The sequence below is a fragment of the Choloepus didactylus genome, chromosome 6 (assembly GCF_015220235.1).
Source record: "Choloepus didactylus isolate mChoDid1 chromosome 6, mChoDid1.pri, whole genome shotgun sequence".
Lineage (NCBI taxonomy): Eukaryota > Metazoa > Chordata > Mammalia > Pilosa > Megalonychidae > Choloepus > Choloepus didactylus.
Genome location: NC_051312.1, coordinates 93,088,748 through 93,113,500, shown reverse-complemented (window position 1 = coordinate 93,113,500; position 24,753 = coordinate 93,088,748). Strand labels below are relative to the sequence as shown.

General features: G+C 38.4%; 2 protein-coding genes across 5 annotated transcripts in view; one reads left to right on the top strand and one right to left on the bottom strand.

Moving 5' to 3' along the window:
• USP35 (ubiquitin specific peptidase 35) overlaps window positions 1–24,753 on the bottom strand; it is a 140,442-nt gene that overhangs the window by 39,767 nt on the left and 75,922 nt on the right. The gene's annotated exons all lie outside the window — the stretch shown is intronic.
• GAB2 (GRB2 associated binding protein 2) overlaps window positions 1–24,753 on the top strand; it is a 175,670-nt gene that overhangs the window by 101,102 nt on the left and 49,815 nt on the right. For all 4 annotated transcript variants that reach the window (XM_037840835.1, XM_037840834.1, XM_037840833.1 and 1 more), the window contains exon 2: window positions 22,948–23,248. In XM_037840835.1, the coding sequence (XP_037696763.1) occupies window positions 22,948–23,248 (301 nt within the window). The remainder of the gene's footprint in view (window positions 1–22,947; window positions 23,249–24,753) is intronic.

Here is a 24,753-nt window from a genome sequence, read left to right as displayed (position 1 = left end):
CATTCAAAGAAAATTATAATAATTTAATGTCAGGCTGCAGATAGCACACGGCCAGACGTAACTGGCCCAAGGACTTCATCCTTCCTGAGTGCCAAAGGAGTCAATAGCTTGCAGTAACTTGGCACACTCTCAGCAGTTGAAAGCACTTATAGGCAGTGAGGATCCTGGTCATCAAGCTTCAGGAAAAATCTCTCTTTTCCCATCTCTTCAGAGTTCCAGATTGTGATGTGACTCCAACTCATTGGAAGCATTGGGAGCTAGATCTCTGCCAAAACAGAGTACACCAAAAATGGATCTGCCCATCGCTAAAGATCCTACAGATACTGAAGTGGTTTTACAGGATTAGTGGTTGCCAGGGACTATGAAGAGGAGGGAATGAATGACTGCTAATGGGAGTGGGATTTCTTTTGGGGGTGATGAAATTGTTCAGGAATTACATAGTAGTGATGGTTGCACAACCTTGTGAATACACTAAAAATCCCTGAATTGTACATTTTAAATGGCTGAATTTTATGGCATGTGAATTATATCTCAATTTTAAAAAAAGATAGTAGAATATATGAACAACTTTACCTGAATAAATTTGATAGCTTCTATGAAATGGATGAATTATCAAAAATGACACAAGAAGAAAGTAAAAATCTGAGTAGCCCTCTTTCTATTAAGGAAATTGAATTCTAATTAAAAATGTCTTACAAAGAAAACTCCAGGCCTAGATGGTTTCTAAGGTGAATTGTATCAGATACTTAATGAAGAAATAATAAAATGTCATTTTTCCCCCAATTGATCTCTAGAATCAACACAATCCCAATCAAAATACCAGCATTTTTTTTAATCGAAATTGATAAGTTGATTCTAAAATTTTTATGGAAATGCAGAAGACCTAGAGTGGCCAAACAACTTTGAAAAAGAAGAACGAAGTTGAAGGACTCACTACCTGATATCAAGACTTACTGTAAAACTGCAGTAATCAAGAGACTGTGTTACTGGCTTAAGTATACAGAGAGAGAGAAAGAGATTGAGTGAACATAATAGGAAGTCCAGAAATAGACCTACATATATTTGGACAATCAGTTTTTAATTAAAAATGCCAAGGTAATTTGATAAGGAAAGTTTGTTTACTTTCAGTAAATGTTGCTGGAACAGCTGGATATTCATATAGAAAGAAATGAACCATGATCCTTACCTCACACTCTATTCCAAAATGGATCAGAGACCTAAACGTAAAAGCTAAAATTACAAAACCTCCAGAAGGAAATAAAGCAGAAAATCATGTTGATCTTGAGGTAGGCAAAAATTTCTTTGATAAGAAAGAAAAAGCACACTAAAGTCTGAACTATTTTAAAAATTGATAAATTGGGCTTATCAAAATTTAAAACATTTGCTCTTTAAAAGACACCATTAAGAAAATGAAAAGGCAAGCTATAGACTGGGAGAAAATATTCTCAATATATATATCTGACCAAGATCTGTATCCAGAATATATAAAGAAATTTTACAACTCAAAAATAAAATAAAAAAACTACTTAAAAATGGACAAAAGATTTGGACATCACAAAAGAAGTTAAATGAACAATAAGCACATAAAAAGTTGTTCAACATCATCAGTCAACAGGGAAATGAAAATTAAAATCACGATTTGCTAATGCTGCCAGAATGTAAAATGCCAGAAATGGATTGGCTTTTATAAAGGGGGTTTATTTGGTTACAGAGTTACAGTCTTAGGGCCATAAAGTGCCCGAAGTAAGACATCAACAGTAGGGTACCTTCACTGAAGGATGGCCGATGTCCTCTGGAACACCTCTGTTGTCTGGGAAGGCACATGGCTGGCAACTTCTTCCTTGGTTCCCAGGTTGTGTTTCAAAATGGCTTTCTCCCAGGATGTTTCTCTCTAGACATCTGGGGGTATTCTCTTAGTATCTCTAGAGCAAAGTCTTGTAGCAAAAGTCTCCTTTCAAAGGCCATCTTCAAAATGTGTCCCTCAACTGCAGCTCTGAGCTCTTTCTGTTTGTCAGCTATTTTCTTTGTCTCCAGTGATTTAATTCAACCCACCCTAAATGGTAGGGTAACGCCTCCATGGAAATTATCCAATCAAAAGTCTCACCCACAGTTGATTGAGTCACATCTCCATGGACACAAAGGATTCCAACCTGATCAACACTAACACATCTGTCCCCACAAGACTGCATCAAAGAACATGGAGTTTTGGGGAACATAATACATCCAAACCACAACAGATACCATTACGTACCCTCTAGAATGGCTCTAATGGTCAACTGTGAAGGAACTGGAATTCTCACACTTTGCTGGTGGGAATGCAAAAATGGTACAGCTATTTTACAAAATAGTTTGACAGTTTCTTATAAAATTAAACATATACTCGTCATGTGACCCAGACATTTTCCGCTCCTAGGTATCTACTCACAAGAGATGAAAACAAGTGTTCACTAAAAGACCTATATGTAATTGTTCATAGCTGTTTAATTCATAATAGCCAGAAACTGGAAACAATCTAAATGTTCATCAACAGGTAAGGGGATAAACAAATTACAGTACCTCCATAAAATGCTATACTACTCAGCAGTTTAAAAAACTGATGATAGATGCAACAATATTGATGAATCATAAAAACTTTATGTTGCATGTAAGAAGCCAGGCACAAAAGAATACATACTGTATGATTCTAGTTCTATGATTCCCTAGAAAAGACAAATCTTATCTATAATGATAGAAAGCAGATCAATGCTTACCTGGCCCCAACGTGGGGAGTGGGGATTAACCTGAAAAGGGCACAGGAAAACACTGTGGGGTCATGGAAATGTTTTGTGTCTTGATTGTGGTGGTGGTTATATAGTATATACATTTGTTACTACTCATCAGCCTGAACTCTTAAAATGGATGAAATGTTTTGTACATAAATTACACCTCCATAATGTTGATTAAAGAGAGAGAGAGAGAGAAAATAGGAGAGATTAACCCAGGGGACACTATTCTAATCCTCTATATTGACTTCACTTTATAAATTAAAGAAAAACCTTTTCAATAGATCATAGAAAGGCCATGGAATAGTCTCTGTATGGAAATGTTTCCAGATATAGATACTTTCAGGTGGCTATATTGTTATATATTAGGGCTCCCAGGAGGCAGACAAACCATTTTTACTTGAGCACCTGGGTTAATCTTTGAAATTAGATTCAGTTTCTCCTTCCATCCTCCTTCCCTGCATTTTATCGAGTGATGTGACTAGGGAAGAGAAGCCAGGCACCTGAAAGGCCTTCTGCCAAGTTCATCCTGTATCTTAGCACAGCTTTTCAGGACATTTGCTCACAACCAGCAACTTCCACTGTGTACTGGACTCCAAGTGAGTAGTCAAAGCTCCCCAGAAAGCACTGGGTTTGTGGCCTTGTTCACAATCTGGATACCTTGGGAAGAATTCAGTCTAGTAAAGTGAAGACAGAAGCCCTGCCTGACATTCCCAACCCTTTGTCTTTTTCTGTGGTATTAAAATGTTAGAATTGAAAGGAATTTGGAGATTGACAAATACAGCACTTATACTTTATAGATGAGGAAGCCATCGCCCAGAGCAAGAAATTCCCCCCACCCCCACCCACCAGGTTCACATGTCTAGCTAGCCGATCAGAAATAGAGTTAGAAATTCAACCCAGATCTCCAAACTCCTGATCCACTTATTTCTCCAGTGCAGCTCACTGGAGATTGCTAAATTGAGACCACATCCTGTCAACCATAGTTAACAGTTTTAATGCAGTATTCCTCAAAATGGGGTCTTTACACCCAGGGGATTGAACCTCCCTGGCAACGTGGAATATGACTCCCGGGGAGGAATGTAGACCCGGCATCATGGGATGGAGAACATCTTCTTGGCCAAAAGGGGGGTGTGAATGGAAATGAAATAAACTTCAGTGGCAGAGAGATTCCAAAAGGAGCCGAGAGGTCACTCTGGTGGGCATTCTTACACACAATATAGACATCCCTTTTCAGGTTCTAATGAATTGGGGTAGCTGGTGGTAGATACCTGAAACTATCAAACTACAACCCAGAACCCATGAATCTCGAAGACAATTGTATAAAAATGTAGCTTATGAGGGGTGACAATGGGATTGGGAAAGCCATAAGGACCACACTTCCCTTTGTCTAGTTTATGGATGGATGAGTAGAAAAATAGAGGAAGGAAGGAAACAAACAGACAGACAAAGGTACCCAGTGTTCTTTTTTACTTTAATTGCTCTTTTTCACTTTAATTATTATTCTTGTTATTTTTGTGTGTGTGCTAATGAAGGTGTCAGGGATTGATTTAGGTGATGAATGTACAACTATGTAATGGTACTGTGAACAATCAAATGTACAATTTGTTTTGTATGACTGCGTGGTATGTGAATATATCTCAATAAAATGAATATTTAAAAAATGGGGTGTTTAGATGTTCTGTAGTAGACTCATTTGAGTCTATTGAGATTGGAACCTGGGAACATGCATTTTGAACAAGTGTCTCGGTGATTTTGATGCACACTACAGGTTGGATACCACTGTTGAAGACAGTGGGGAGATAACAGATTCAAAGCAAGGAAGTAACACAATCAGGTGTATATTTAAGAAAATATGGAACCAGGTCTTTAGGGAAGCAAAAGCCTAGGAATCTTCTTTACTCCCATTTCTCCCATTTTTTTATGGTGATGGGGAGTAATCGGGAATGGTTAATGAGAGAAGCCTTTGTCTTAGAGGAAAGGAAACAGTTTAACTATTTTTGTGGGCATTATTTATCTACCCTCCCCCAAACCTTGCTCTGGTTTTCCCTGGTAACTTTTACTTAATTCAGTGTTTTAATACAACTTAGATCAGAGCTTTCAAGGACATGAAAGTGAGATCCCTCAATGGAAAGACCTTTGTTTCTCCAAAATGCAAAGGGTTGGCGAACAGTTCATTTGTCATTTTGTCAATGAGAGAGGTAATTCCTCTAATGCATTCTCTGGGTCCCCTGCAGTAAGGTTGACTTGGCCTTTGGGGAATGAATCTCATAGAATTCACTCACTAATTACCAGTTCAAAGCTCTTTGGCTTCCCAGATGCGATCCTCTCCTCTCTCGTGCGTCAAATCCACTTTACCCTTTTGTCTTTGATGCCACAGAGGCAAAGAATGGGTAGTATGCCCTGTGGTAGAGTTACTCAGAGGGATAAGACTATGATTCCCTTCCCCTTCATAATAAGTAATAGCACAGCCCACCACACTTGCTCAAGCTGGAAACCTTGAAGCTTCCTTATTCTTCCTTCTCCCAGTTCCCCCATACCTAGTCCCTGAAAAGGTCAAGTCATTTCAGCCTCTAAAATATATCTTGAGTATATATGTCCTTTACCATTGTCCTGGTCCAAATTGCCATTATTTCTTGTTTAGTAGTCTGTCTGGGTTCCATACTCATGATCTTATTCCTCTTCATTCCATTTGTCACAAGCCAGAATAACTTTTCAAAAATGTAAATAGGAAAAAAATTAAAACCATTCATTGGCCTCATGTTCTATTTATTTAGAAATACAGAAGTATGTGGATTAAAATGTGAAAATCCCTTGTATCCTTTCTCTTATATTACCTGTTCCCCTCCACAGGGAACCACTGGTAACAGTTTAGAAAGCTTATCTAATATTTGTAAACACACACGTGTATGTGTTATATATACATATATGTGGTTATGTGTGTGTATATATATGTGCATAACGTACACAATTTTTAACATAAATAGGGTAGTACTACATTGTTGTCGAGCTTGTTTCTTCAACATATCACTTTATTTAATCATGTCCCTATGGAGGGATCTTGTTCTATTTAAGATAAAATCTAAACTAAAAAATGGCCTGCAAGGTTCCGCATATCTGCCCCTGCCTCCCCCTCATGTTACTTTCCCTTTTGTTAGCTGTGCTCCAGCTGTGACCTCCTGTCAGGTCCTCCCAGGAGTCATGCGCTCTGCTTCCTCAGGGCCTTTGCAGATGCTATTTGCTCAGCCCGGACTGATCTCCAGGGTACATGACAGTAGTTCTCGCATGGTGGGCTACTGTATCCTGGATCCTTGAAAACACACACTCACACTCATACCAAGCATTGCTTATGGACTAAGTGAGTGTTTTCCATATGTTTATACTTTTTTTCCTTCAAAAATACAATCAATATTGTGATTTATAAAATAATTGAATTTATGATTGCATAGTAGCTTTTCTTTATTAGTTAATAAATACTAAAAAATATAATATTGTCCTGTTGAGGAATTCTCAAACTTTTGATTTTTACAAAAATGATTTTCGATATTGAGAACCATTGTTCTGTAGGAAAGAAGTAAAATCTAGTGAATGCGGCCCTTCTTAAAATAGCCTTAGACATCCTTTCCAGCCATATCTTCAAAGATTTCCTTTCCACCTGTTTTTCATCCCTTCCTCTTCAGCTCCACCAAACTTAGCTTTATTATTTGAGCACACCAGGCTTTTTCATATACTCATAATATTTCCTTTGACTAAAAGAAGTCCTCTCTCCAGTATTTTTCTTTAACAAGCAAAACTCCTCTCATCCTTTAAGACTCAATTAAATTGTTCCTTCTGCTGTAAAACTTTCCCTGACTCCTCCCATGCAAGGTAAGTTCTCTCCTCTGAGCACCCACAAACCTCTGTTCATACTCTATTAGAGCCCTGACCACAGTGTACTGAATTACATGTGTACTTGTCTGTGGTTTCCATAGGTCATGAGGTCCTAACGGACCTGTGACCAATAAATAGATTTGACAATCTTTCTTGAATGACTGGAAGGGAGGAAGGAGAGGGGATATGTGTAGGTGGAAGTAAATGCTAATGGAAAAGAAATTCAGAGTGAAGGAAACAGAAAGTAGACTGAATAATGAATGTGATCCAGGCAATTTGAAAAGGACCCCTGAGTTACTCTTGTGGTAGCTAACAGGTTCTGGGTCTCGGCGTAGGAAATATGCTCAAAGCGACTATTGATTTAAATATGGATTTAAATTACCTTAAATGAGAAAGAAGTTTATTGAGTCACCTAAGCCAGAAAGTCTAAGGGGAAAATCTGGTTTCAGGACCAACTTAATTGGGGACTCACATTTCATCAAGATCCATCATTTAATTGTTCTCTCTGAGCTAGTTGTCCTCAGCCTCCAGAATGTGGCCTCCTAATGACTTTGACTTGGTTTGAATCATGTGCTCATCAGTAAACCAGTCACCGTGGCCTCTAGGATGGAAAGAGTTAAATGACTTAATCTGGGCTCCCATGATCTACCCCCCTGATGCCTAGGGTAGGAGTCAGCTTCACAAAAAGAATGTGGGCTTTTCTGAGTGATCTTTGGTGTTTATGATATCTGTATACCATTTTACACAGAATAGGGACCTTAAAATCCCAGCAGTGGGATGAACCTTGAAGACATAATGCTGAACGAAATAAGCCATGCACAAAAAGAGAAATATTATATGCTACCACTAATGTGAACATTGGAAAATGTAAAACAAATGGTTTATAATGTAGAATGTAGGGGAACTAGCGATAGAGAGCAATTAAGGAAGGGGGAATGATAACCCAATAAGAACAGATAAGCTATCGTGGGTAAATTTGACGTTCTGGGAATGCCCAGGAATGACTATGGTCTCTTAATTTCTGATGGGTATGGTAGGAACAAGTTCACAGAAATGTTGCTATATTAGGTTATTTTCTTGGGGTAGAGTAGAAACCTGTTGCAAGTAAAGTGGTTATCTTAGGTTAGTTGTCTTTTTCTTACTACCTTGTTAGGGTTTGTTTGAAATGGTTTTCTGTTGTATGTTTTTTTTTTTTCCTTTCTTTTTTGAATTAACTTTTTTAAAATCAACTATATAAAAAAAGAATTAAATTAATGAAAAAAATATGCAGAGCCCCCTTGAGTAGCTGGTGGAGAATGCAGGGGTGTTGGGCTCCCCCACCTCGATGGTTGCTGATGTGCTCACAGACATAGGGGACTGGTGGTTTGATGAGCTGAGCCCTCTACCACAGGACTTGCCCTTGGGAAGACTGTTGCTGCAAAGGAGAGGCTAGGCCTCCCTATAATTGTGCCTAAGAGCCTCCTCCTGAATGCCTCTTTGTTGCTCAGATGTGGCCCTCTCTCTAGCTAAGCCAACTTGGCAGGTGAACATCTTGTTGACCAAAAGGGGGATGCAAAAGGAAATGAAATAAGCTCCAATAGCAGAGAGATTCCAAAAGGAGCCGAGAGGTTACTCTGATGGGCACTCTTACGCACAATATAGACAACCCTTTTTAGGTTCTAGCAAATTGGAGTAGCTAGCAGTAAATATCTGAAACTATCAAACTACAACCCAGAACCCATGAATCATGAAGACGATTGTATAAAAATGTAGCTTATGAGGGGTGACAGTGTGATTGAGGAAGCCATATGGACCACACTCCCCTTTGTCTAGTTTATGGATGGATGAGTAGAAGAATGGGGGAAGGAAAACAAACAAACAAACAAAGGCACCCAGTGTTCTTTTTTACTTTAATTGCTCTTTTTCACTTTAAGTTTTATTCTTGTTATTTTTGTGTGTGTGGTAATGAAGGTGCCAGGGATTGATTTTGGTGATGGTACTGTGAACATCTGAATGTACACTTTGTTTTGTATGACTGCATGGTATGTGACTCTATCTCAATAAAATGAATTAAAAAAAAAAAATCCCAGCAGTTTTAAGAACTCTTCCAGGTGTTATATTAGCAAGCCAAGTGGCTTAAAAGTTTTGTTTACCAGAAGAGAAGCAAATTGATATTCTTTTCTTTTGTGAGTGTGTAGATGTATCAAGCACTGAGGTAAATGCCAGAGATATGAAATCCCTTGACCTCAGAATGTAGCAGTCTTGTTGTAAGAAAATGTTCATATTTGTGCCCTATGAACAATGAACTTCATTTAGAATCAGAGAGAAACTTTATTACTCAGATAAACAAGTCAGGAGTGTATAACTATGATGCCCTCTCCTAGGGATTTGGATTTGAGTAGTGGAAATAACTTTGGACTAGGAGCCTAGACCTAGATTCTAGTTCTGCTATTGCCGTCACCAGTTAATTATGAACTTAAAGACCATGCGTAAGCTCTATTGCCATTGTTTATCAAAGTGTAGTCAGCAGTTCATCTGTATTAGCATCACCTCAGATGCTTTCCGGGCCCTATGCCTGACCCACTGAACTAGAAGATCTTGGGCTGGGATCTCTACAAGTTGTTTAAACTCTGTGAACCTCATTTTTCCTCGTCTGTAAAATGGGGATAATTACTTACCTTGCAGCATTGGATTAAATGTGATATTGGATAGGGTTAAAAGAAAAAATTTTCCCCCAATTTAAGATCTCCCAGCTTTATTGAGGGATTCATGAATCAGGCAGCATCCCATTCAGAAAGTAGAAGAGAACTCCTCTTAAGGAGTGGAAAGGGAAGCTTATACAGGGCGAATGTAGAAACAAGCGAGGAACTGTTCTGATTGGCTGACATTAAATTTCCATTTTTACACAATGGAGGGATGGAGTCTTATAAAGTGGGAAGCAGACATGCATGGATTAGTATGGTATGCTTGTTCATTCTGATACACTATCTCTGCTGGACTGAAACTCTTTTATTAACAGGTGTTTCTTATCTGCGTGTTCCAGTGTTCCATTTTCTCAGAAAGCCCCTGCAGATCAATTGTTTTTTTGTTTTCTGGAGAATTCTTTCTCTTAAAGGGGTCCCTCTTGGCAATTTCCAATGCAGGTGGCCATTTTATTTTACTTAACAATAGAAGGCACATGTCATGTAGCAGCAACTCAGCAAATGTCGTTTCTTTTGCTCCTTCAGAGAGTAAAGTCACTGTGGACCAGAGTAGTTGAAAGATTCCTAGAGAAAGAATACAGGAAAGCTCTTCCTACTCAAGAAGTGTTCTTCTGGAAAGTGTGACTTTAATATGATCCTCACTTCCACCCACTGGACTTTCCTATTGTTTGCTCTTAACCGTCATGGGACATAAGACTTGGCCTAGTGTGCACTACTCTTCAGTATATTGGGGCATATTTGTACTTCAAAAGTCAGATCAAATTCTCTGAGATCATATTCTCCAGTGTCTTTGTGTTTGAGCTGGAACTCAAAACCACATCATCACGTGGGAGTTTCACTAAGGAAAGGGGTATGTATGTATGTGAGTATGTGGTGGTGGTGGTGGTTTGGTTTTTCTTTTTTAAATAAAGCAAAGAGCTTTTCAAAATGTAAGTATTTTGTTCTTAATATACTTGACTAATAAGTTCAATTTGTTGCTATCATCCAGTAACTTCATTAGATTCTGAGTAACTAACTATAATCCTCACTTGACAAGATTCTCTTGGTTTGTTGGCAGTTTTTGGCTTTACCCTCATCAGAAAGAGGGAAGTTAAAAGGATACACCCATTCTAGGAGTTACACAAAACTTTCTTCCAAGAAATGGCTTGCAACAGGGCATGTGAGATTTGATATCCGGAAAGATGATTTGAGGACCTGAGAAGACCTTAGTCATCAAAAAAAGTTCTTTTATCTTTGATATAATACCTAAAGCAGCGCAGAGGAAATTGGAGTTTTAGAAATATCTTCAACTGTCAAGGCTAAAACCAAAAGGGGATTCTCAATAGTCATTGGTTATTCAGAAGACCACATCCCTTTGTTCCAAGAATCTGAGTAATCTGATTAAATTAGGTGTTACCATATCAGATTCTCTTGGTTAAAAATACATGAGACTCTTAAGGTTGGAAGAGACCTCAGTCTCTTGTCCTTCTACTTGATCCACTCCTTGAAGCCCCACTATGATATTCTTCCCCACTTGTTATAGCCTAGGCCAGAAGTCAACAAACAAATCTTGCCCACCATCTCTGTAAAAAACCATGCCCCTTTGTTTATGATGCTTTCATGCTACTACAGAGTTGAGTAGTTGTAACAGAGACTATTTGGCCTGCAAAGCCTAAAAATACTTGCTGCCTGAACTTTTACAGAAAAACATTGCTGATCCCTGGCCTTGACTCTCTCCTCTTCAATATTTCCAGTGCTAGATGCTCTTCCAGTTTCCAAGAGACCAGCTTTGGACCACTCTTTTAGAAAGTTCTTATACTGAGCGAAAACCTGCTTTTCCATATCCTGCCCCTGTTGGTACTAGTTAAGCCTTACTATGTAGAATCACCCAAAATAAATGAAATTGCTCTTCCGTATATCAGCCCCTTAAAGCTTCACGATCATGTCTTTAAGTAGAACCTTGCTGAATCCTGATACAATAAAATTCCAAGTCCCTAAATTACTACCAGAACTGAACACAACACTCCTAGTGTGATCTGGCCATTGTAAAGCTAAATTAGGGCCTACTTAAGTTTTCTGGGTGCAAAGAGCAATAGAAAGAAGTCATGGCCTTGTCCTACATGCTTGGAGTCCCTGGAATCTAACCCAAAGGACAGGGACCGTTTCACGTGGGACACACACTCACTCACTGCACTCACTGTTCAACAGCTAGGAGTGATGCAACTTCTGGTCATATGCACCCACATTTCATGTCTGTGGTCTGGAAGGTTGTGAAATGGCTTGTTTTCTGACTGGATTTAATGCAAAAGGAAATCAGTCACTTCTGTTTCATCAGAGAAGATGGCATGCTCTTGATTATACACACAAGTTGAAGGTTATACCTTTCTGGAGAGTGGGTCCTATCCTGTATACTTCTCTGAGCCCCACTTTACTGTGGAGTGAAGTGTCTTGCACTGTCTTTTCTTCGCTGTCTCCATGATCACTATCCTAATTTAGATTACCATCTTCTCTCATGATTGCAGACTATTGCCGAAATTTCCTAGATAGATTCCCTGGCTCTTATTTTTCCTTTGCCTGGTTCGTCTTCCTCACTCTGCCAGATAAGAGCACAAGTTATCCTTTCCCTGCTGATTGGTTCTCTTCAGTGGCTCACCATTACTAACAGAGGAAAGTCAAAGCTTCTTAGGGGACCCTTCAAGGTTTTCCAGGGCCACCAATCTCTTCCTTTTTCTCCTTCTTTTCCAGTTTCCCAAAAGACTATTCCGCATTTTCTAAACCTATCTTGTCCTTTCCCATGTCCAGGCCTTTGGCCACCCTGTGTCCCTTTTCTCTTTCCTTCCCCAAAACATATATCGAACCCTACTTCCTGTTGTTCATATCCCCCCCAACACACACACACTCACACTCACTCCCTAAAAGTATGATTCCCTTTTCTTTTGTGATCTAATAGCATATTATGTCCCTTTTTACGGTTCTCATAAAAATCTGCTTCTTATTTTAGTGATGTGTGTTAAGGTCATATCTTCCTGCAACTTTGTAAGTTACTTGAAGGGGACATTTACGTCTTGCCCCTTTTCTTTTATCCCCCAGAGCATTCAACCGAATTCGTGCTTGTTTTACTGAATTCTACAGAAGGAGTGCGTTGATTTGGCATGAGAAGTGAAGTCGCAGGACGAGTTGAATAGGAGTAGAATGATGATACCAGTTAACCAAAAGAGGCAAAACTCAGACTTGTTGATTTGGGGTGGGGCTGGAAGAAGGCCAAAATAATGCCTCCTTCATGATAATGTAGTAGAAAGAATACTGGATTGGAGATCAGAAGGTCTCTTATAATGATAAATATTTTGCTAATTACATTATCTCAGAATGTCCTTGGACTGGGCAAGATTCAACAACTATGTATTTGGAATCTATCATGCAGGGGTTGGTCCAGGGTGCTTTCACATTTACTTTACTTAATTCTCATGGTAACATTATTAGTTATGTATTTTTACCATTTTACAATTTGGTTATCAAGGCTTAGAGAAGGTAAGAAATTTGGCAAGATTATAGGGCAAGAATTAGGGCTATAATCCAAGTCTTCACTCTAATCTCAAGCTTTTCTCATCATATGCTGCATTATCTATTTCATTCTGCTCTCCTTATTTCTCTGCATTTATGCTCCTTGGTTTGGATTTTCGTTGGTCTGAATTAATAGGGTTTCTTCTTTCTGGCTTGGGTTACCAGAATGTAGCAAAAAGTGACCCCCTTTTTCCTTCTTCATATTGTCTATTTGACATTTTTAAATGACTTGATATAGTTCATTATTGAATCAAAAAAAGTAGTTTCATGACAAGATACTTAAGCATAAGTACACCTATATTTCCATGAGATTTGGTTGATTTATTTAATTTGATAATTATAGGTACTCACACATGGAAGGAAGGCTTTATGTGAGAATCTCTGGGGAAGAGGAAGATAAGACCTACCCTGAAATAGCTCTAGGTATTGGAAGATCGCATGAAGGATGATTGTGGATGGTGACAAGACAGAATAGCATCCAAGTACAAGCAAAATTTTGGAGAACGAAGAAAAAGTGGACAAGGGAGGCTTTTCAGACAGAAAAATTTCAGGAAATTCAGAGTGTGGAGACGGGAACAGAACCAAATTCTATTTGGTTTGAATAGTAACAATGTATATATGTATAGGAGTAGTTAAAGATGAGATAGAAAGGGAGGTTTGCATTAGATAGTGGAGAATCTTAAAACTGACCCAAGAATTTGGACTTGGTTAAATACTTGAAGGGGCCTATTAGATTTTTTAATAGTGCGGAGAATAAAATGTCAGAGCTTTGCTTTAAGAAAATTAAACCAGAAGCATTTATAGGTATTAAATTAGGATAACTGGTTAGGAAATTAAGATAATATTCCAGACTCCAAGTAACAAGTACCTGAACCAGGGAATGCAAGAAAAAATGGAAAGAAAGGAATATGCTAGAAAGACAGTGGAGTAGAAAAATTAACAGATCCTGGAAATTGAATTGATATGAAGGAAAGGTAACAGGAAGAAACAAAAGATTTTCCCCAAAAACTTTCTACTAAAAAACTTTAAAAAAATACAGAAAAGTTGGACAAATAGTATAATGAACACCCATATATCCTTCAGCTAGATTTACCAGTTGTTAAAATTTTGCCATATTAGCCTGTGTTAGTGCTCTCACTCGATCTTACTCTCCTCTATACTTCTGCCTTTACCTTCACCTGCCCACCCTCACTCTCTGTACGTGAAGCTTTTTCCTGAAACATTGGAAAGGAATTTGCAGGCATCAGGACACTTCATTCCTAAATACTTCAGGATTTGCCTCCTTATTACAAGGATATTGACCTATGTAATTACACTACCGTTATCATACTTAAGAAAATTAACAGTTCATAATATCCAATATACAGTCCATTTTTTAAATGTCCAAATGGTTTGCAAAACAAATTTTATAGACATGAGGAGGTCTTTTGTTTGTTCGATCTAGCGTCCAATCAAGGTTTTCACATTGCATTTGCTTATATCTCATTAGTCCTAATACATATAAAAATATTCCCCCAAAATCTATAGGTAATATGTACTTTGTATTACATCACCTCAGGTGATATATGTCATACTTGGTAATGAGTGTGATCACTTGGTTAAGGTAGTGACCCCTAGATCTTCCTCTTACAAAGGTGTTTATTTCCGTTTATAATTAAGACAAAATCCATGGGATTGTACTTTGAGATCGTAAGAATATGCTCTCCCCAACAGCCTTTTGCCTTTTGATTTTACCATCCATTGATGACCTTTTCCAGAATCAATTATGTGATTGGGGGTTGCAAAAAACTGATTTACTAATTCAGCCACTTGTTGTTCATTTATCAGCTGGCATTCTTCTTTTTTTTTTTAAAAAAAAAAAAAAAAGAAATTTTCCCTTTTTCCCCTTCTCTTCCAGATTATCTCTATGGTTTTATTTTTATTTTAATTAATTAATTGCCATCATTGTTGTGATTGATATTCAAATTGGCCTGTGTTTGGCCAGTGAGAACCCCCATCAATCCAGTTCCTATGCCCTTTTGACATGCTGTTGTTGGTCTTTGAGATTGTCTTGTACTTCCCCTGCCTGAAACCTGGAATCTGCTGTTTCCCCAAGGTACTGTGGTTCCTTTTAGTGCAATGGTGTTTAAAATCAGGGTTATGCTCATTCAAGCATAAAGGTGGTGGTGTTCATTTGTTTACTTTCTATTCAAATATAATATATATATAGAAAAGTTCACAAATCATAAGTTTATACCTCAATTAATTTTCATAAAGTGAATATACTCTGTAACCAACACCCAGATCAAGACTCAAAAAATTAACAGGACCCAGAAACTACCCTCATCACTTTGAACTTCAAAGGTAACCACTAGTTCATCTTTTTTTTTTTTTTTTTTTTTACTGATCAATAAAGTATTTATTCAGCACCCATTTGCCAAGCACTGTGCTAGGCACTGTGGTGGATACAAAAATTTAAGACATGGTCCCTGCCCTTAAGGAGCTTACAATCTCATGAGGGAGACAAGACTAATATACATGTACCAGCTAGGAACAGTACAAGACAATATATAATTTGGTGTAAGAGTATGTCATACAGACTTGAAGCTTTAAAGGGATTCAAAGGAGAGAGACAATGAAATGGGCCTTAGAGTCAAGATTCCTTGAGGAGCCAGAAACTGGGCCAGGCCTTGAAAGATAGTTCATCTTTTAACTGTAAATTAATTTTGACTGATTTTGAATATCATCAGATGGAAGCATATAGTGGGTACTCTTCTGTGTCTTGGCTTCTTCTACTCAGTATTTTGTTTGTGAGAATAATCCATGTTATTCCATGCAGTAATGGTTCAATATAAATGTTGTATAGTCTTTCATTCTATAAATGTGCCATAATTTATTTATTTGCTCTACTGTTGCTGGGCATTTGGGCTAGCTCTAGTTTTGGGCAATAATGTATATCTGTGAGCACTCTCGTACATATCTTTTTGTGAATACATGCACACAATTGTATTACCTGGGAGTATAATTGTTGGATCATAAGGTGTGAGTATGTTCAACTTTAATAGATAACTGCCATAGTTTTCCAAAGTGATTATACCAGTTTATACTCCCACCAACAGTGTATGAGAGTTCCAGTTGCTCCATAGCCTTGCTAGTGCTAATTATTGTCAGTCTTTTTCATTATAGCTATTCTGGTGGTTGTATAGTGGTTTTAATTTGCATTTCCCTAATGATAATGAAGTTGAGATCTTTTCATATGCTGACTGACATTTGGATGTCTTCTTTTGTGTAGTGTGTATTCAAATCTTTTGCTCATTTTTCTCTTGTTAATTTTTAGGAGTTCTTGATATATTATGAATATGAATCCTTCATTAAATATATTTATTGCAACTACCTCCTCCCACTCTTGTAGCTTGCCTTTTCACTTTCTTAAAGATGTCTTTTGATGATCAGAAATTACACTTAATGTAGTATAATTGATTAACTTTTTCTCTTGTATTAGTGCCTTTTATGTATTCAAGAAAGTGTCATGAAGATACTTTATTTTCTTCTAAATGCTTTGTCGTTTTACCTTTCACATTTAGATCTATAATTCATTTAAAGTTAATTTTCACATATTGTATGAAATGAGAACCAAGTATCTTTCTTTTCCCCATACAGTTGGTTATTGAATTACCCGGGCACTGTTTATTGAAAAAACAATTCTTTTCTCTACTGCACTGCAATATCACCTATTTTATAAATCCAGTGACCGTATTTGTGTGGGAAGGTTTCTGGATTCTTTCTTCTATTTCCTTCTTCTGTTTATCTATCTTTTAGGCTGTTTGTAATCTTCTAGGTAGACAAGGCTTTCCTCCTAGTGGTTACCAATGGTTATTCCCACCTAGCTGTGGAAGTGGAAAGTAGAATGTATTAGTTATCTATTGCAGCATAACAAATTACCCCAAAACTTACTGGCTTATGAAAGCAATACATATTTATTATCTCCTGTGGTTTCTGTGAGTCAGAAAAATGGGAGCAGCTTTGCTTGGTGATTCTGGCTCAGAGTCTCATGCAGTTTTAGTCAAGATGTTGGTTAATGATATGCTCTAAGTGTAGCTACTTCACTTGGCTGGAAGGAGACCTCAGTTCCTTGCTGTGTGTACTTCTCCTTAGGTACTGCTTGAGGGTCCTTAGAACATGGCAACTGATTCGAAAGAGAACTAGGCAGAAGCTGCAATGTCTCTTGGCTGCAAGTAGTCTTGGAAGTCGCACACTACCAATTATGCAGTATCCTGTTGGCTACACAGGCCATCCCTATCCAGTGTGAGAGGGGACTACATAAGACTGTCCTAGGAGGTGAGACTCATGAGGGCCGTGTTGAAGGCTGGCTACTACACAGAATAATAAGAGAAGCTGGCTGAAACTTGATTATTATTTTTCCTCTGGGAACTTTTATTCCTTAAGGCAGAGAATCATACCAAGATTTCCTAAGGCTGATATGTACTATGATAGATTCATAAATAGTGGTAACTCATAGTTCATTCATTTTGTATCCTCCTGCTTCAGAGCCTGAAAGTTTATTCATATTTTCACAGTGTGATTCCTTAAGATCCCATTTCCATCCCTGAGTGGGAAAGATTGAGGAGAACTGGATTTGCTTATAATCGTTAGCCAACTGTTAGCGAACTATATATGACTTCTCTACTTCAAGAAACATTAATTTTCTCCTTTTTATGGTTTTTGTTAAATACATTTTCATATCTATGAACATTCAAATTCCCTTGTTGATCATTTTTAATTTAACTTTTAATTTTGAGGTAATTTTAGATTTACATGCAGTTGTAAAAATAATACAGAGGGATCCCATATACCCTTTTCTCAATTTTCCTCAGTGGTAACAACTTACAAAACTAGAGTACAGTGTCACAACCAAGATATTGATATTGATACAGTCAAGATTCCAAACATTTCCATCATCACAAGGATCTGTTGTGATGCTCTTCTAAAGCCACACTCACTTCTGCCCTGTCCCAATCCCCTCCTTAATTGATGACAATTAAAATGAACTCTCCATTCTAAAATTTTATCTTGTCAAGAATTTTATATAGGTGTAATCATACAGTATATTCATTTTGGGGATAAGCTTTTTTCACTCAGCCTAATTCTCTGGAGGTTCATCTACTTGAAAAGGGTCCTGGGAAAGCTTTCTCTTTAATAATAGAGTCAAAACTCATGTTCCTGTATTCTCCTTGCATTGTATGTCAGTAATTCAGCAGTAATTTTCATTTCTGTATCATGGAGCACTTTTTACCTAAAGCTTCCAGACCTCCTTATGAATATTTATTACATGGTCGCTGTATTCATCAGAATGAAAGGAACCAGATGCTAAAGAACTCAGGTCATATAGAATCCACTGCAAGTCTTTTTCTTTTCTGATTCTCTTTTCTGTAATCCTCTTGCTGTCTTCTTTTCATACTCCCTACTATGTAAACTTAATTATATTTTAAAATTGCATTTATTAGTTTGAATAAATTAACATATTGATTGAATAAAAAGTCAACAGATCTTTACTGAATTTCCCTATGTTCTAAGCCACTGTGCCAAGTAGCTGCTGGACATACAGGTCCCTAACTAAAGGGAAGAAAAACAAATAAGCAGTTGAAATGCCAAAGTAGGAGGAAGAAGACCCAAAGTTGGGGAGAAGCACAGATTATTAGGGGAACAAACACAAGGCAGGAGCACCACCTTGACCTGGGGAAGTTGATAAAGGCCTTCCAGAGAAGTGATATTTGAGTCGGCACTGAGAAGACATGGGAATTTTCTAGAAGGATTAGGTGAGGTAGAAAACACCCCAGGCAGATGCAACAACTTGTGCAAAGACATGAAGTCATGAAATTATGTGATGAATTTGGAGAATAATAAGGAATTTTCTCTACCCTTGTAAGTTCGTGAGAACAGGAATTGATCTGGTTTTATTCATCATTTTTTTCAGTACCTAGAATAATACCTGGAGCCTAGTATGCACTAAATGAATATTTTTTGGATGGATGGATGGGTGGGTGGGTGGAAGGAAGAAAGGAGAGAAGGAAACAAGAAAGAACACATACATAAAAGAGGCTTGAGAGGTAAGAAAGGTTCAGTGATAAAGAGCCTTGCTGAGTAACATTTATAAAATGCCCACCATGGAGATTCAAAGAGGAGTGGGAGGGGCTGCTGTGTATAGTCTAGTTGATAAAAAACAACAATACAGAAATATCTGTAATATGTTATATAAAATAACATGCCATGAAAAATACATAAAAATGTTAGAAAGCTTCAGAGGAAATAGAGGACCATTTCAGCTGAGGGGATCAAGGGAGTTGCCATTGGCTTTAGACTCTTTGGGGTTGCTTGTATTTAGTTCTGAATTACTTGTTTTGTTTTATTTTTTTAAGTGTAGACTTGGAGAGAAGTTGTGGCAGAAAAGAGATGTGTATTTGGGACTAAACTAGACAGCCATGCCTGCTCTGTCATAAATTTAGTAGCAGTTTGTAGGCAGCCATTTATCAGCCTGCACTGCTTCCTTGGAAGCTGAACCTGACAGGTCCTGATATTTTCTGTAGCAAACAGCTTTTTCTTGTTCATGAGGATGTTTGTTTATGCTCACGCCCAGTGATTTGGAGACAGCTCTTTCTACAAACATTGAAGGTGCTATATCACCTGAAACACCAACTAAACTATTAACAATACCTTTTTAAGATGCACCTTGCTACCCACATGCTTGTAAGTATTTTGCATGTGCCTGCAGTATGTACACACACAAACACAGTATTCTGTAAGCAGTGGCCTGGGCAAGATTTTAGGTGACCGGAAATAAATAGTGCTTACTTTTATTTTCCTTATCTCTATTCTGTCTGGCTATACCTCAATCTTCATTTAAATTTAAGGCTAATTAGGCACTGGTTATACCCCTTTGACATACTAGATGCTGTAAGGAGTTTATGTAAGAAAATGATTCATTATTTAATGCAGTACATTTTACTCATCACTGACTATGTGCCAGGCACTGTTCTCAACTCTTGAGGATGCAGCATAGAATAAAAAGGACCAGTCCCTGCTCTTGTGGAGTTGACACTCCAGGAGGTGGGTGCAGACAGTAAGCAAAACTGTGGTATTTTAGCTGATGAAAGTGGTATAGTAAAGCATGGGAAGTGGAAAGGAGAGTGTGAGGGTTGGGAGGTTGGGAATGGCCACTCCAATAATGTGACATTCAAATAGATGCTTGAAGGAAGAATAAGCAGTGGGGATCTTTGAGGGAAGAGTATTCCAACAACTAGAGCAAGAATGCTGAGGTAGAAGTGTACCTGTCAGTGTCTAAGGCCAGGATGGTTAGAGAGAATGGACGAGGTGGAGTGACAGAGGTGAGGTGAGAGATGTGGGATGAGGGACAGTCATATCAGGCCTGTACACTTTTGTGAGGTCTCTGGATTTTACTATGAGATGGAGAGCTGTGGAGGTTTTACGCAAAGAAGTAACATGTTCTGAAGCCTGCTTTCTAGCTTTGGTATTAAAAGTAGATTTCAGGACGAAAGAGTGGAAGCAAGATGACTACGAAATGGGGAGGGGGCGGTTAAACCAGGTTTATAACAATGGAGGTGGTGAGAAGTGATTAGAGTGTAGAAATGTTTTAAATTGTTGGAACTGACAGGATTTGCTGATGGATCAAGATGTGGGGTGTGAAAAAAGAATGGAATCAGTGATGACACCAAGATTTTTGGTCTGAATGACTAGCACGCTGTTGTCACTGTTAACTGGGATGAGAAAGATTACAGGAAGAACCTGTTCTGGGACTATCAGGAGCTCAGTTTTCAACACACTAAGTTTGAGTTGCCTATTAGTGGAGAATTGGAGATACGACTGGAGCTCAGAGGATAGGTGTGGGCTGGAGATGCTCATTTAGGAAATTCAACAGTTAGATGGCTTCTAAAGCTGTGAAACGAAGGAAATAATGTAGAGAGAGAAGAGAGTCTCAGAACAGAGTCTTGGGGCAGTTCAGTGTTTAGAGGTCAGGGATATGAGTAGGGACCAGCACTGGAGACTGAAAAGAAAGTCCAGGGAGATAGGAGGAGAACTGCAAGTGGGCCCTGAAGCCAAATGAAGAAGTGTTTCAAGGAGGATAGATTAATAAACTTATCAGATGTTGCTGAGCGATCAAGTGTGATGAGTCCCAAGAGTTGATTTAGCAGTATTGAAGTCTTTGACAAAGCTATTTCAGTGGTGCAGAGAGGGGAAAAAGCCTGATTAGAGTACTTTCAAAAACAAAAAAGAATGGGAGGAGAGGAAATGAAGATTAGTAGTATAGAAAATTATTTGAAGTTTTACTTTAATGGGGAGTAGAAAAATTGGGCCATGGTGGGTGCGGAGAATGTGTGATCAAATGAAGCCTTTGATTTTGTTTTCTAAGATGGGAGATGTTGATTTCCTGATGGGAATGATCCTTGAAGGGAGAGAAAATGTAGTGATTTCACCTAGAGGGAGAATTGTTAGAGTGATGTCCCTAAGTAGGTGAGAGGGGGGCAGATCCAGTGCACAAGTGGAAGAAAGTTGGACTTAAATTGGATGAATTGTCCATGCTTCCTAGTAGTTGAGTGCATGGCTACAGAGGCAAGCAGGTACATAAGTGTGATGATGGGGCATGTGTAAATTGTCTTTGCTTACTTATTTTTTTCAAGGGATGGGTCATGTTAGAGACTGAAAGAGGAAGAAGTTACGAGATAGCTGCCAAAGGTCAGCAGATTGTCATAGACAAGATTAGTGTAGTGAGATTATAGGGTAGCATGAAGGGGCCACTTGATTTTAAAGTGAGACCATCCAACATAGTTGTATGATTTTCTCAGCTATGTACAACTGAGTGGGAACAGGTAGAATAGATTAGTCAGGGTTTGTGGTTTTTCTAGGTAAAAATGAGAATGGAGAAAGGAGCAAGAAAATGATTATAGTGATAAGTAATGGAAACTAAGGGGGTATGGAGGGAAGTGAAGAAAGGTGGAAAATGAGAATGGAAAGGTGGTAGGACCAAGGAGTGTAGGACCAGTGTAGTCTAAATACTGAGATAATAATCACATTCTTGCAGTGCTTTAGGGTTGTATACAAAGTTCTTTGGGGTTTGTTTGCATAATAAAATCCCTAGTAAGGTAAGTAGGTCAGGAGGTGGTGGTGATTCTCATTACATAGATGATGCAAAATCCACAGAGGTAAATTACTTACTAAAATCACACAACAAGTCAATAGCAAAGCATAGACCCAATGCAAAGCTCTCTAATTATATGTAGTCTTTTTACCAATTTGTGTGATCTCTTCCTGTTGAAGAGATAAAGTGTAGAAGACATGTATAAAGGAATATGTAATCAAGTGTTAAATTCTATAGTATGGAATGGTATAAGAAGTTTATTCATTCAGTAATATTGAGCTTTTAGTATGTGCAAGGCACTATTGTAAGTACTAGAGATGTAACAGTGAATAAGACAGAAAAAGAAATCCTGAGGTTATCTGCTTCAGAGAAGTCTTGAAGTGTTTCTCTATGATTCTTACAAAGCATCATGATTTGGTAAAAAGTACGTTGAATTCAAAGTCAGCAAACTTGTTTTTCTGCTACTTGCTGTGTGTGATGTTTCAATTCAGTGTCTCAGAAGAGGTTCCAGCTGTAAACTGAGGAGTTATGGTCTTGCAAGTTCCACCCAGCCTAACAGTATTATGAGTTTGAGTTTATATTCCATATATATATATACACATATATATTTTTATGTGTGTGAGTGTGTGTGGATACACACACACATATATACACTATATATAGTAGTTGCTATAAAGTGTTTTAGTCCTCATCTAACTTCCTGATCTATAAAGTGGGAATGCCACATCTTATTTTACAGTGATAAGGCCCCATTTCCATAATGAAATGCCCCACTAACATGCGTTTTAAAACAATCCTCCAATTTTGAAACTATGGGGAAATATGATAGGATGACATAGGTCTTGTTCAGCCTACAAGACAAACAGCCCCATCCTTAGCCCAGTGGTTTTAGAGGAACTGTTAAAAGCTTTGAAATAATTAATGACTTTTTCCCCTCTTCTTACTCTTTCCTGGTGGGATTCAGGCCTGGAAGAAACGCTGGTTTATCCTGCGGAGTGGCCGGATGAGTGGTGACCCAGACGTTCTAGAATACTACAAGAATGATCACTCCAAAAAGCCCCTGCGGATCATCAACCTTAACTTCTGTGAGCAGGTGGATGCAGGCCTGACCTTCAACAAGAAGGAGCTGCAGGATAGTTTTGTGTTTGACATCAAGACCAGTGAGCGCACCTTTTACCTGGTGGCTGAGACAGAGGAAGACATGAATAAGTGGGTCCAGAGCATCTGCCAGATCTGTGGCTTCAATCAGGCTGAGGAGAGCACAGGTACGAGAACAAAGACAGACCTTTCTCGGAAGGGGTGAGGTGCTTCTTGCAGGAGGAGGTATGGAGGTTGGGGCTGAGATGAGGCCCTCCAATTCCTTGATCCGGAGACCAGGTTGTAGCTAAGCTTCCCTCCTTGGCAGAGGAATAATAGGCAAAGGGTGACAGTGTGAAGGGGTTGCCTTGGGAACAGGTCTACAAAAAAGGAAAATGAAAGGGTTCCAAATATTAGAGGGACCCCAGCCCTAATTATGTTCAAATAGGGAACCAAAAAATGTTTTGGTTGTGCTGAAGCTAAAGGTAGTTTGTGGTGGTTCTTCAGGTACCTCAGCAGCACCTCCATTTCTCAGCCCTGCACCCTCTTAGCTCTCAGCACTCTGTGCCCCATCGTCTCTCAGCTGTTACATAGGCAGATTTCCCCTTGAGCTCCGCTCTCGTCTGTCTCTGTATGTTCTAGCCCATCATTTTTCAGACCATCCTTAGAGAACTACACAGTTACACTTGCCACTTTTTTTTTTTTTTGGTGGTTCTTTGTAATTAATATTAATGTATAATCCAGTATTCATTCATATTCACCTGGGAGGCGGCAGGTGAGGGGAGGAAATATTATGTTTAGGTTTTGCAACCTTCACAAAAGAGTAGCTCAACTTTTGAAACAAGTTTTAAATTGTAAAAAGTACTCTTGCACATTTGTTTGGGGCTCATGCCCAACTATCTGGGATGGTTGAGGAGGAACAGGTTTATTTCTGAGGCAGGCAAATGGTCTAAATCAGTAATTCTTAAACCTGAGTGCACATCACAGTTGAGGAGGAGCATTGTTAAAATATTGATGCCAGATCAATTAACTAAGAATCTCTGTGAGGGAGAACCTTGGCATTAGCATTTTTTAAAAGCTTCATTCTGAGTATCAAGGGGGTCAGCAAACATTTTCTGTAAATACTGTAGAGTTTACAGGCTACATACAATCTCTGTTTCACATTCTTGCTTTTTTCATTTTTTCAGCTCTTTAAAAATGTAAAAACCATTCTTATTTCATGAGCAACATCAGCATCATCTGGGAACTTGTTAGAAATGCAAATTCATGGGCTCTATCTTAGACTTATTGAATCAGAAACTCTAGGGGTGGGACCCAGCAATGTGTTTTTAAAACCAGGTGATTCTGATGCACACTCAAGTTTGAGAACCACTAGTCTAGACTCTTGTTACTTAGGGGTTTTGGACCAGCAGCACCAGCCTCTCCTGGGACCTTGTTAGAAATGCAGAATCTGGTGGTCCCACCCAGAACTACAATATCAGAATCTGCATATTTAAAATTTTTCTACTTTGAAATAATTTTTGCAAAATAGAGTACAGGAAATCCTTGTATACCTTTCATCCAGATTTTCCTAATGCAAATATCTTACTTTACCATGGTACAGTTATCAAAACTGAGCAATTAACATTGGCACGATACTATTAACTGAGCTCTATGCTTTCTTTGTATTTCACCTGTATTTCACTTGTGTCCT